Here is a 13,151-nt window from a genome sequence, read left to right on the forward strand (position 1 = left end):
ACACAGACTTGCTTAAAGTTCACCCATGCATTTATTCATGTTAAACCATTACTTTTTCTTCTCTAATAGGAGAAGTAGTAAAGGGCTATTGATGTGGAACTTGATTTTCACACAGCAGGTGGCAGAAGGATGTCCAAGAGCCCATAAAAACAGTGACAGCATATTGTTGCCCCTGTTCAAAGCAAGCAAGGGAATGGGGTGGGGGTGTGAGGCTGCTTTGTGCAGCATTATTTCAGCCATATTTGGCAATGGGGAGGTGTATAGATAAAAGGGTGATGCCTTTGAGACACAGGGTCAGAGCATGTCAGCGGGGCTGCGCGTCAGAATCACAGAATGGTTTGGTTTGGAAGGGACCTTAAAGATCATCTAGTTCCAACCCCCTGCCCTGGGCAGGGACACCTCCCACTAGACCAGGCTGCTCCAAGCCCCATCCAGCCTGGCCTTGAACACCTCCAGGGATGGGGCAGCCACAGCTTCTCTCGACAACCTGGGCCGGTGTCTCACCACCCCCACAATAAAGAATTTCTTCCTAGTATCTAATCTAATTTTCTCCTCTTTCAGTTTAAAACCAGTACCCCTTGTCCTGTCGCTCCACTCCCTGATAAAGACCCTCCCCATCTTTCCTGTAGCCCCTTCAGGTACTGGAAGGGGCTCTGAGGTCTCCCCGGAGCCTTCTCTTCTCCAGGCTGAACAACCCCAACTCTCTCAGCCTGTTCCACAGCAGAGGGGCTCCAGAACGCGGTTGGGCCGAGCTCCTCCACCAACGCCAAGCAGCAGCAAGGTCTATCGCCCGCCTGGGGCTGATGGAGAACTTGTATCGAGACCTGACGGCAGTAGAGCAGGGGGGCTGCGCCCAACAAGTGCTAGCGAGAGGAAGGTACGCCTGCGCGCAGTAAGGCCGCGCGGGGAGCCGGCCGCCGGGGCGGGCGCATACGTGAAACGTGCAGAGAAATGGTCATGTTCGCGCTGCGGCCGGGTCCTGCCCATCCCCTCTGACAGGCCCTGCGGCTGTGCCCACGCCCGCCTTCGCTGCTTCCTCGCAACGCCACCCGCTACGTTCATAAGCCGTTCCCGCTTCCTCGGCACGCCTCGGTCGCGGCCTATCGCCGACAGGCGGTTACCGCCTGTAATGGCCGCGGGGCGCGTTCCCTTTAAGAGCGGCCTCCCTCCCCGGGGCCGTGCGGCGCTGCGTACGTGCGTCACTGAGCGGCGCCGCGGCGTGGCGGCGGGCGCGCGGCGGGCCGTCCCCTCGCCATGGCCGACATGGAGGAGCTCTTCGGCAGCGACGCCGACTCGGAGGCCGAGCAGAAAGGTGCGGGGCCGCCGCTTCCCCTCATTCCCTCTCTCTCTCCCCACCCCGCGGCTGCCCGGGCCGCGACACCGCCTCAGGCGCGGGGAGGGAGCGGGCCTGGCCTGGCGACGGGGCCGGGGGCGGGGAGGGAGCGAGCGAGCGGTGTGCGGGGACTCTCCGCCCCTGACGGGGGGCAAAAGCCAAGCGTCTGGGCCCAGGCTGGCGAAAGCAAGGCGGGTTCCCTGCTTGCCCCTCGGTACCTGGATAAGTTTCAGCTGTCGTCAGTGTCTAAAGAAAAACGGTGGAACAGCTCCCGATTCAAGTCGCTTTTACATCTTTAAAATGCTTCTCTCAATCTCTGTAAACTGTTTTCCAAGGCAGTTGTGCCTTTGTTTTCCTGCTTGAAACGTTGTTCGCCAAGCTCAGCGTTCAAGAGTAGCTCCATGGTAACAAACGCGTCAGGGTGTGTGAGACAGCTAACTTGGATTAAAGAAACGATAACGGTTTTAGATTTGTAGCATCTCATAAGTCATATATGTGTATTTACATATTTTAAGTCCTCACTGTTTCAAATGTTATTTTCTTCTTTATAATTGCTTATTCTTTATACAGCTCCAGTATCCTAGATCATAGCTTGTGGTTTGAAGCTTTATGTGGCATCCATAATTTTTCATTGTGCCTTTCATTGGCTGTTCCTTTATTGCTAGACACTATTTTATTGTTCTAGGTAATTTTTATAGTTCTTTCTTACAGTTCTCTGTAAGCTCTATGGCTTTTTAGAGGTTGGGGGGGGTTGTTTGTTTGTGGTTTTTTTAAAGTGATGCCCATCGTCTTGTGTGCATCCTTATAGGGGCATTTTAGCTCTTGAAAGGGGGATGTTTGTTTTGCAGATTCCGATTCTGGATCTGAATCTGATTCCGATCAGGAGAATGCTGGCTCTGGTAGTAATGCTTCTGGAAGCGACAGTGACCAGGATGACGACAGGGAGGCAATAAAACCTAGTAATAAGGAGCTATTTGGAGATGATAGCGAGGATGAAGGGGCATCCCATCACACAGGGAGTGACAACCACTCTGAACGATCCTACAATCGCTCTGAAGCTTCGGGACATTCGGAGCATGAAGATAACGATCAGTCAGACGCGGACCAGCACAGCGTTTCAGAAGCTGCTCATGATGATGAGGAGGATGATCGGGGGCATGCCTCAGATGAAGGCAGTCATCATTCAGAGGGAGATGGTTCCGAGAAAGCACATTCGGAGGATGAGAAGTGGGGCAAGGAGGACAAAAGTGATCAGTCAGACGATGAGGAGAGGCAGCAGAACTCCGATGATGAGGAGAGACAGCAGAACTCTGAAGACGAGGAGAAAGTGCAGAACTCTGATGAAGATGAAAGGCCACAGATGTCTGATGATGAGGAAAGACTCCAGAACTCAGACGAGGAGAAAATGCAGAACTCGGATGATGAGGAGAGGCCGCAGGCCTCAGATGAGGAGAAGATGCAGAACTCCGATGATGATGAAAGGGCCCAGCATTCTGACGAGGAGAAGATGCAGAACTCTGACGATGACGAAAGGGCCCAACATTCCGATGAGGAGGACCAAGAGCATAAATCTGGTAGGATGGAATATAGTGGTATGATTTGCTTCTGGTTTGATCTCTCTATTTTATTTATATTGGCCTGAAAAGATTCAGACTTCAGTGTAAAGGCATTAATCGTATAGCTTTCAACTATAGTCATCTTTGTAATGATTTTTTTATGCCACGTTTTTAAATTCCTTTTCATCTGACTCAACTTGCTAATACAAAGGAATTTTAAAATACATGGAACAAAATTTTTAATTTGCTGAGAATAATTATGCTCCTTAGTAGAGTCTGCAAGGGGCAGCGACAGTGAAGATGAAATTCTGCGAATGAAGCGAAAGAAACCAATTGCATCGGATTCAGAAGTGGACAGTGATACAGAAGGACAGAAAGGTAAATGGGGGCATTGTTTTGTGGATTTTTGGTTCATTTAATTCTCATCTTAATCATGCCATTGATCTACTACAGAACTTGATAAAATTGATAGCGCTTGCTACATGGTGTAACTATAGTGCCAAGGAAATAACAAATCGGCATAACAAGAATTCTGCCTGGGGAAGTATATGCTGTGTTTCTGCTGATTGTCTCTAGTTAGCTCTGTCAGTCTCTCTGTCTCCTCCATGAAAGACAGAGCTTTTCTTTTGCAAATGTTTCACACATTTTTACTGAAAGATGTTAAGAAATGGTGCCTCTAATCAGAGCAGCACAGAGAATTTATACTGGTTTTTGTGATGTTTAGCTGGCTGAGAAAGAGGTATTGATTCTTCTGAGGGGCAAAACCTCCAAAATGCTTAATAAAGTTGCTGTTTACATATATTTAAATTGTTTACTTGAGTAAAGGATGATCTTACGCTTGTTCTTCTGTTGCAATTTTTCAACTAGATTCTCTTATTTGATAGAGCCTTTCCAGGAAAACATACCTGGAATCCTTAGCTTAAAAATAATGGGAAAACTGTTTTTCAAGATAAGAGAATAATGCGTGCCTCATAACATTTGCAGCTTTTAACCTTTGTAGGTGATACTAAGCGGTAATAAAAGTGAAGGATGTGTTAATATTTTTTTCTGTGAGCGTGCTTGCATGTAGGGGTGTGTGTGCGCATATGTGTTTGTTTTAAAATAGTAATTTTTCTGCTCAAGAGCATGCAGATGTCATGGATCTGTTTGGAGGTGCAGATGACATTTCCTCAGGAAGCGATGGAGAAGATAAGCCACCAACTCCAGGACAGCCCATTGTGAGTAGACTTGACTTTTGAAATAATTAACATGCCATTCCACTCTGAAGTGTAGAACACCGATAAGGTTTGCTAATGTTTTAGTGAAAAAAAGGAGTAACAGCATTAAGTAAGCATCACAGATCATTTTGCCCTAGCTAAAAGAATTATTAAAGCTTCATACATAGCAATAGCAGATGCATTCATTTATCTGCCTTCTTCCATCCCCGCTCCACTTTTTGTACTTGAAAGAAATGTAATGGGTGATTTTGATTGCCATCAAGTGAAATACAAAGTCATAGCTGTCTTTGGTACCTTAGTGCAGCTGTTTGACAAATATTTTCATGTTGTGTCTTGATAATACATAAAAATATTGTTGTAATCTGGGAAAAGTTGTCCCCCACTTACTCTCCAGTGCTTAGCTGAAAACTGTATGTCAGCTCCTTTGCTGTTTCCTTACTGTCTTTGGTCTCTTCGGGTTTCCACTGGTGTTTGAAATCCCTTTAAGTGGCATATGAAACTGCTGAATTGAATTGCTTTCACTAAAAATGCGCAAGTTCTTTTACCCAAAGCATCTCGATCTCTCTCTGTGCACACGGATGACATTTCTTTAAGCAAAATGTAAGTGCTTATTAGAGCAACAGTAGCCAGACTTTTTCACTTAATGCTCCTATTCTCCTTTCTTTTCATTAGGATGAGAATGGACTGAGTCAAGAACAGCAGGAAGAAGAACCTATTCCAGAGACTAGAATAGAGGTAGAAATACCGAAAGTAAACACAGACTTGGGTAATGATTTGTATTTTGTGAAGCTGCCCAACTTCCTTAGCGTGGAGCCCAGGTAATTGCACGTTAAATACATGATTGATAAGGTTCCCCTATATTGCTTTGGTTTCGGTGATACAATTAGATTTGTTGTTCATATTTAAAATGGTTGACATTAAGATGCACACTTTTGGTTGTGATCGGTCAATAGTAATATCTATTGTTGTTATCTAATCAAGTGCTGAGTAATTTTCTTATGAGCTTGAGTTTCAGCTTGATGTAATAACTTCCTGTCTTCAAAACCAATACGATTTAATTGAAAGCACATGCTATCAGTTGACTTTTACACATAGGTTCAGGCTCTCGGATCTGAAAGACAAATGCACAGGATCTTTGTGCACTTTTGAGTGATAAAAACATCATTTTGAATTTTAGAATAAGCCCTTTTTTATTTGTGTGTGCTAAATGTGCTGTTTAACTATGAAGAGGCTGGTTACGCATTTTCCTATTTACCTAACCCAAGGTAAAGAAATTTTCTGCAATTCATAAGGAGAAACAAAATAAATTATTAGAGTTGGTTTTGATGTTAGGTTTGGCCCTAAAGCCCACGCTCAGCACTTCTTGCAAATTTATGCATTATTTAATAGGTGTCTTGTTAGCTGGCAGTGTAGCATTGTTTCTGTTGTGGGTTAGTTAAATCATTCTTCCTGGCGTTCGTGCTATAGACTGTTTCAGAAGAGAACTGTTAAGAATCCAGTTAGGGGCTGTAATCAATGAGGAGAGTCCTGGGGATCTCTGGGGGTCAGGCAGAACTGAAAATAGGATCATATGGTAGCAGAGTCCATTTATCGCTTCTTTCCCTTGCAACAGCCTGGAAGTTGTTGGGAAGGGGAGGCTAGGGAATGGCCTTCTGCCACTCACTCCCACCACAGTCAGGTTTTTTGAAGAGAGGGAAAAACAATCTCATCTTCCTTTCCCTGTGGAAAGGAAGGGGATTTGAGATTCAAATAAAAAAATTACAAAGATTGTGCGCTTAGAAAATCCCTAATTCACCACGTTTATAAAAGAATAGTTTTTATTTTCTCTGTACAATATTGTATGTATTTTGTTCCAGACTTAACCCTGACCTTGTCGTCCTGCTACTAAGGAAACAGTATTTTCTGAGGCAGACATGCTTTCTTTAGCTAGAGCCATTTAGAGGGTCTGAATGTTGAAGTGGCTGCAGTTCACAGTAGTGAAGACACTTGGGTGGGCCTCCTGTGGTGGAGGATCAATGCAGTAAATTACATTACTGCAGCAACGGCTGTCTCACAGCTGCAGTGCCTGCTGTTGTATGCAGCGTATAATTTAAACCTTTCAAGTACCTGCTATTTTGCACAACTCGAGAATAATCTGGATTAATTTTTAGAAGAATAAAGACTGTATTATATAATTTGTTGCAGACCTTTTGATCCCCAGTATTATGAAGATGAATTTGAAGATGAGGAGATGCTTGATGAAGAGGGCAGAACTAGGTTAAAACTCAAGGTATAATGTTAATTTTCCTTTTCTCTTTTACACTCATCTAGCCATGTTTCTTCAAAGTCTTTCAGGTGTTTTTGAATAGTGTTTAGAGTTATGGTTCAGATTGTGAAATTGTGGACCAGTTCAGCAGTCAGGAAAATTGATCCATTTTAGTAATAAATTAAAAAATGCTTGACAGCTGCATTTCCCCTATAAAAGCACTACATTTCACCTTAATTTCTTTGCACCATGCAGCAAATTATCTAGTCTTTCCGGCTGTAATTCTTGACCTACATAGAATATGTTTTACCACAGTATCCCTTACTATGTGTTAGAAAAAGTGTTTTGTGGGTTTTTTTCCCCGTAGGTGGAAAACACAATACGATGGCGCATGCGACGAGATGAGGAAGGGAATGAGATCAGAGAAAGTAATGCGCGGATAGTCAAATGGTCAGATGGAAGGTGAGTTTGGATTTTTTTCTATTGAAGGAATACAGTTGTTCTTACAGTGAAATGCCACGGCGTGCTGAATTGGAAGGTCAACAAACTTTGATGTCAGTTCTGCACAGCAGAAATCGTGTTAGTCTCTGCTTAGTTTGGATTGAAATATAATTATTTGCTATATATAAACCAGAAACATTAAGGCTTTCTCCATTTATAAGTGAAGCAAACCCCAGACTGTAGTGGCTTTATCAAATAACTGATACATGAATCTCTTTTAAGCATGTCTCTCCACTTGGGCAACGAGGTGTTTGACGTGTACAAGGCGCCACTACAGGGAGATCACAACCATTTGTTTATCAGACAAGGGACGGGTCTACAAGGACAGGCTGTTTTCAAGACAAAGTTAACCTTCAGGTAAGCATGCTGTGCTATATCAAATGTTGGTACTTCTTTTGCAATTGAGTGTTGTAACTAGCATATAAAGATAAGACATAGCAGTTCGTAAACCTTCAGAACTTAACTTTTTTATGAGAATGTGCTGTTTTCCAAGTCAATAATTCAGTAAGATTTTTCCTAAATTAGGTGTCACAGTTTGAAAGGTTAATATACTGTTCGCTGCAATATGTAGGCTACCTGTATTTTTTCGTATATATTTTAATTTGCATTTTTAAGTGCAAGTCCTCATCTGAATTGGAAAGAATATTAATATTCCCTAAAATTAACCTTTCTTCTGATGCGCAATTGCTATCAAGATGATCATTATGTCTTGGGATATTGATGTGAAATATGAGGATGATTATTTAGGCTGCTAATGGACTGCAGATGGTTTGCTGAGAGAGGAATTGATGTCCCCAGTAGCTGTTACAATGCACAGAAACAAAATAAATTAAAAAAAAAAGGAAAAAAGGATGATGCTTTTGTGCAGGTGAATCTTTGAAATATTAAGTATGCTGTCCTTTAAAAATGGATACGTTCCTTGAAGAAGTATTTAACCCAGAGCAATTTTTTAACAGGCCACACTCTACGGACAGTGCCACTCACAGGAAGATGACTCTGTCTCTGGCAGACAGATGTTCAAAGACCCAGAAGATTCGTATTTTGCCGATGGCAGGTCGTGATCCAGAGTCTCAGCGCACAGAAATGATTAAGGTATTGTGGTATGGAACTCTCTTATCGGCTGATTTAATCTAAAAAAAAATCACAACTGTAATATAGCTGAACATTTCTGAACATTTTATGACTTTATGAAAAACAGAGAAACAGTGTATTTTGGAGTTGTTAGCCATGGGTGCAGTTTGCTTAACCTTACAGATTACAAAAAATCAGAATATGTACAATCTTTACACTGCTGTGAAATTGTTTCAAAAGTTACAGTAGAATGCAGCGTGCTCTTGTGTTGGTTTGTGGTTTTTCTCCCCTCAATCTTTATATATTGCTTCTTTCTTTGGACAGAAAGAAGAGGAGAGATTAAGAGCTTCCATTCGTAGAGAATCTCAGCAGCGAAGAATGCGGGAGAAGCAGCATCAGCGTGGCCTGAGTGCAAATTATTTGGAACCTGACCGCTATGATGAAGAGGATGAGGGAGACGATGCAATCAGTCTAGCAGCTATCAAAAACAGATACAAAGGTGGCATCAGAGGTAATAATAAAACTTAACAGCACATAAGTAGTGCCTGTGTGATTCAGATGGATTAGTTTCATAGGAGAGTCCTCGTAAGACTGTATTTTGCCAGTTCATTTGATACACAAGGAGGCATGAATTCAGTTTGTATAGTTTATTTCGTTTATCTGGAGTTAGATTCTGCCAGCTTTTTGTGAGACTAAATGGAAGAGAATTATTTTTAGTATTCTCTCTTCCCCATCAATTACGGATGAATATTTTTGTTTTCATTTTTCTCTGTAGAGGAACGTGCTAGAATCTACTCTTCTGACAGTGATGAAGGCTCAGATGAAGATAAAACACAAAGACTACTTAAGGCAAAGAAACTTACTAGTGATGAGGTGAGAAAAAGATTTTGTTCGTAAGCTGCTCGTTTTCAGTCAGGAACGTTTCCTACACTAAACGTATTTTATTTTTTTTAAAGCTGAGAATTTTGTAGTTTCATTTATGCTGTGATGAATGTATTATTTGACTTGGCATGCTTTCCATGGTAATTAATCACCGATTTCTTACATACTGCATTAGTTCATAGACCTGAGTGATTCCCGAAGGAGGTCACTATTGTTATTGCTGACTTAAAGAGGGAAAAATTTATGCAGAGTTATGTAAAAGTGACTTTACCAAAATTATGTCAGGAGTTAGAAGACTCAAGATTGGAATCCTGGTGCAATGTGGTCTCCTAAGCTGCATCGTCCTCTTCTGTTTATTTGGAAATAGCAGAAGCATTTTCACGTTGTATTTCTGCTCTTTTAAATAGAAGAGTTAAAAAACTGAGGTAATGTCCATTGCTAAATAGGTATCCATCACCCAAGTACCATCCTAAACATGAGGCCATGATCAAGTTAACTGTTAGCTCCAGCAGTAGTGCTGTTCCCTCTTCTAAAATTGTTTTATTGGTTTGTAATTTATCACTGCTGGGTATATGCAAATGAATCTTTGTGTATATCGTGTCTTGAGGTTTAGGTCATTTCAAGTAATGTCACTTCTTCTGATACAGCACTACAGTGTAACGCTTCTCAAAATTTACAGATACCGTTTCTGAGATTAAAACTTAACTGTTTTCATCCAGTGGTAGAAGTGGAACCAGGATGTATATGGACTCTGTCCCGTAGCAGCTGTACCTGTGTAGTCTATTAGCCTGACTCCTGCTTCTCGTTGTGAAACGCTCCTGTGGCAAAGAGCCACAGGACATGTACTGTGCACCTCGGGATGCTGAAAGAGGGGGGGATTCTGGAGTTCATGACAAATGGCAGTCGATGCAGGCTCTCTGGCTTCCCACTGCCCTGTTCAAGAGGGAATTGCGTTGGGGCAGCGTTTGGCCTACTTGGTTTTAGGAGCCCATTAGTTTGATTGCATTTAGACATCACGAGTTCGGTATTACTGTCACCTTGCTGTTGATCTACATAGTGCAGCCCCGCGTTGCAGGTGTGCTTGCGTTTCTCTGAAGCTGAGCACGGCTTAGGAGCTCTGCTGATGGTCACCTTCGCTTATGTGGCAGAGTAATAAATACAAACTGACTTAGCTTAATAGGTTCTCATTACTACCTTGCAGGTTGAGAGAGGTGTTTTTATGCTGGCGTGCTAGTTTGATTAATCTTCCTGTCCAGTTTTAGTGTAAATTATATTTTATTTAAAAGTTTATGCATAGAATATCACACAGAAGGTTAAAAAAGGAAGTTTGAGTAGATCAGAGTAAACTTAACAGAATATTTTGTAATGCTTTATATCACTATTTCCTTTAAGGTATTATTTTAATGGTTTAAATTATTTTAACTATTGCCCTAAGATTTCTTTCAGTTGGTTTCCTACAGTCATATCTCGTGTACTATTCTAACAGCTGCTGAAGTGGCTAGAATCTTATTCTTAAATTTTAGAGGCTTCCCTAAGAAAACATCCTTTTCTCAAAAGAGTAATTTTGCAACGTAGCTTGCTGTGTGTCCTTCTAGTGAATGAATGTGCGTCAGACTTCTGTAACCACAGTTGCTGAAATGCCGAAGTTATGTTTAAATGACCAATACAGGACATAGTTTTCAGTATGACACATACCTCTATCATGTAAGAAATCTTAATTTTTGAAGGAGTAAGTTTGCTCTCATTTGCATTTCTATACTGTGCTTCCTGCAAACTTCTCGGGAGGCATGTCCGTCTTCCCAGCCCGTTAGATGTTTGCTGCATTCTGAGTGCGTGTTCTTGCTGCTGTGATGCTACTCCTTTTACATGGTCAGCTGAGTATTTCCACTAATAGGCATTGTAATATGAAGCAGATGTAAAAATTAGTTTTTCTTTCAGAGAAATAGATTCTGGCTTTTTATTACACATTGAGGAAAATGTAGTATTTCAGAAAATACAACAGTAATCCAGGAGACGGCCATAGCGAGGCATGTAGGCGAAAGTGTAACTTTGTGAACTCTGTTAGTAGAAATTGAGTTGTTTGTTTACAAGACAGTACTAGTTGCTATTTCATGATATAGCGATATCAGGACTTCGCAGTTCCAGTCTCTCAGAAGAAAGGGTCTAGTCGACAGCATTTCTCTGCTGCTTGAGGAACGACAGCCTCCATTTTAAAATTACATGACTTAAACCTTAGTATTCCCATCAGGGCCACAGAGGGGTGCTACAGTATTACCAGAAAAACTCAGTGCTGCATAACTACTTACTTTCAGTCACCACGTAGGAAGTGGGGTATTTGTAGTATGTATCCGCATACGTGAAACACAGACTTCCGTGTACACAGACTTGTGCTGTGTTGTTGACTGACAGCACATAAAAGCAAATCTTTGTCCTGATAACAATTTGTTACTGTTATTGAAAGCATCAATCTATTATTAATACACCTTATCACCACACAGCAAGTAGTTTTACTATTACTGCAGTTAATGGAGATATTCTGCTAAACAGGAAGATGAAACACTGAACAATAGCCTAGCTAGATTACAAAAGAATGCCCGTTCTGAGGAAGAAGCTATCATTGAGAATCCCACCCCTACTAATTTCTGTTTTCCATGCTTAAAATTCCTTCCTAACCAAGATTCTCATCATACTAACTTAATATGTTAATACAGAATAAAATGCTTTGAATAAAAAAATATTCCTTACAGTTCTGAAACTCAATCTCTGCTGCTTCTTAAAATCCAAGTAATATGTGTTGCTTTTAAAACAAACACAAAAAAAAAAACCCACCTAAAAACCAAACCAACAAATGGAAAAAGGGATAAGGTTACTTAGACCTGAAGGTGATTTGAGTTACTACTTGGTTCTTCATGCCAAAATTGATTTTTTTACATTAACCACTGGCGGTTTGCAGTTTGATTGAACATTTTCATAGTGTTCCTATTTAAAATGCTGTTTGGAAGGATGATTCAAACTGAACTGGTGTAAATGCATGTGGAATAAAAGTCACCCCGTTGATTCTATATTTAGGTGCTAAAAATTGGACATCTAGCCTATTAAAGTCATTATTTGCTTGCAAACAATTAATTAACAATTAAAGTCAGTATTGCTTGCAAACAATTAATTAACTCAATGATTTGAGTTCCTTTGACCAGCTCTTTGAAGCCTCACAAACCATTATATTTCTTGGACCGTAAACTGTGGTGTTGATTCTCAGTACTAGTGGTTTCTCATCAGTCTTTTTCCTTTATGCCAGAGTGGTGTGTGGGTTTTGTGTTTGGTTTTTTTTTCAAATTAACAAACAAACAAAATGTCTGCCTGCTTACTGAATTTCTTCTTTGCTTCAGTAACTCTAATTTAGGGCATACAAGTGTCAATACCCTGAAAATATAGCAAAGCTACACAGGCTGCCTGCAGGGAAAGCTTCTGTGTATTGAAAAATCCACTACGAATTCGAGGAATTGCCCGTGCTCGTAAGACTTGCTGAGAATGATTTTGCACCTGCCATAAATCCAGACTGTGACACACATTACTTCCGTGCCACAGTTCAGTTTGAAGCAGATATGGTTGCACGTCCGTTGAGGTAAATGGAGCTGCAGCTGCGTTGTGGACTCTCTTAGGCTGGGGTTTGAGACCGGTAGCGATGCTGGCTGAACTTATAAAGTACTGGTACATAAGCAGTCCTGCATTGCAGTAACACAAAATGGAAAAACTAGAACTAATAAAGAAAGACTTTGAGGTCTTTTTGTTGTTCTTCTGAGTTTCTTATTTTAGCTTGAAGTATGTTGGTTTATTTTTGTCCTTTTTTGCCTTTAGGAAGGTGAACCTTCTGGAAAGAGAAAAGCAGAGGATGATGACAAAGCAAGTAAGAAGCATAAGAAATATGTGATCAGCGATGAAGAGGAAGATGATGACGATTAAGGAAGCACAAAAGTTGACTCTTTTTTATATATATATATTTATATATATATTGTACAGTTCTCTTACAGCAAAGATGTAAGTAACCATAATGGGGTTATTTTGATAAAGGAAAATTCCATTGAAGTCTGCATTTCTGGTGTGAATAAAGTTTTTTGACTTCCTTTTACTTTTTAAGATTTTTCTCTTATTGCAACAGGGGTCATGACAGTGCCATCTTTATCTTGCACGGTACGTTTCAGTTGTAGTAACTGGTTGTCCAACTGAATTAATCAGTGATTTTTACTGAGTTCATTAGGTGAAACTATTCTAATCTTTACAGAATGCTTAAATGATAAGTTTGCCTGACAAGGGTATGGCAGTTTAGCTTACCGTTTGTACGGAAGGGT

General features: G+C 41.1%; 1 protein-coding gene across 3 annotated transcripts; it reads left to right on the forward strand.

The window, feature by feature from the left end:
* The first annotated feature begins 1,190 nt into the window (after positions 1–1,190).
* Positions 1,191–12,939, forward strand: LEO1 (LEO1 homolog, Paf1/RNA polymerase II complex component). 3 transcript variants are annotated; one of them, XM_074602070.1, is made up of 12 exons: positions 1,191–1,312; positions 2,182–2,907; positions 3,160–3,267; positions 4,012–4,106; positions 4,779–4,924; positions 6,291–6,375; positions 6,719–6,813; positions 7,075–7,209; positions 7,809–7,944; positions 8,248–8,434; positions 8,699–8,796; positions 12,661–12,939. In XM_074602070.1, the coding sequence occupies exons 1-12, from the start codon at positions 1,255–1,257 to the stop codon at positions 12,763–12,765; spliced, it is 1,974 nt and encodes a 657-aa protein (XP_074458171.1). In that variant the 5' UTR covers positions 1,191–1,254; the 3' UTR covers positions 12,766–12,939. The 3 variants fall into 3 exon arrangements, with proteins under 3 accessions (XP_074458171.1, XP_074458173.1, XP_074458174.1); XM_074602072.1 differs by having other exon boundaries at positions 3,163–3,267; XM_074602073.1 differs by having other exon boundaries at positions 3,163–3,267; positions 12,665–12,882.
* The last annotated feature ends 212 nt before the right edge of the window (positions 12,940–13,151 follow it).

This window comes from Larus michahellis, chromosome 9 (genome assembly GCF_964199755.1).
Source record: "Larus michahellis chromosome 9, bLarMic1.1, whole genome shotgun sequence".
Classification (NCBI taxonomy): domain Eukaryota; kingdom Metazoa; phylum Chordata; class Aves; order Charadriiformes; family Laridae; genus Larus; species Larus michahellis.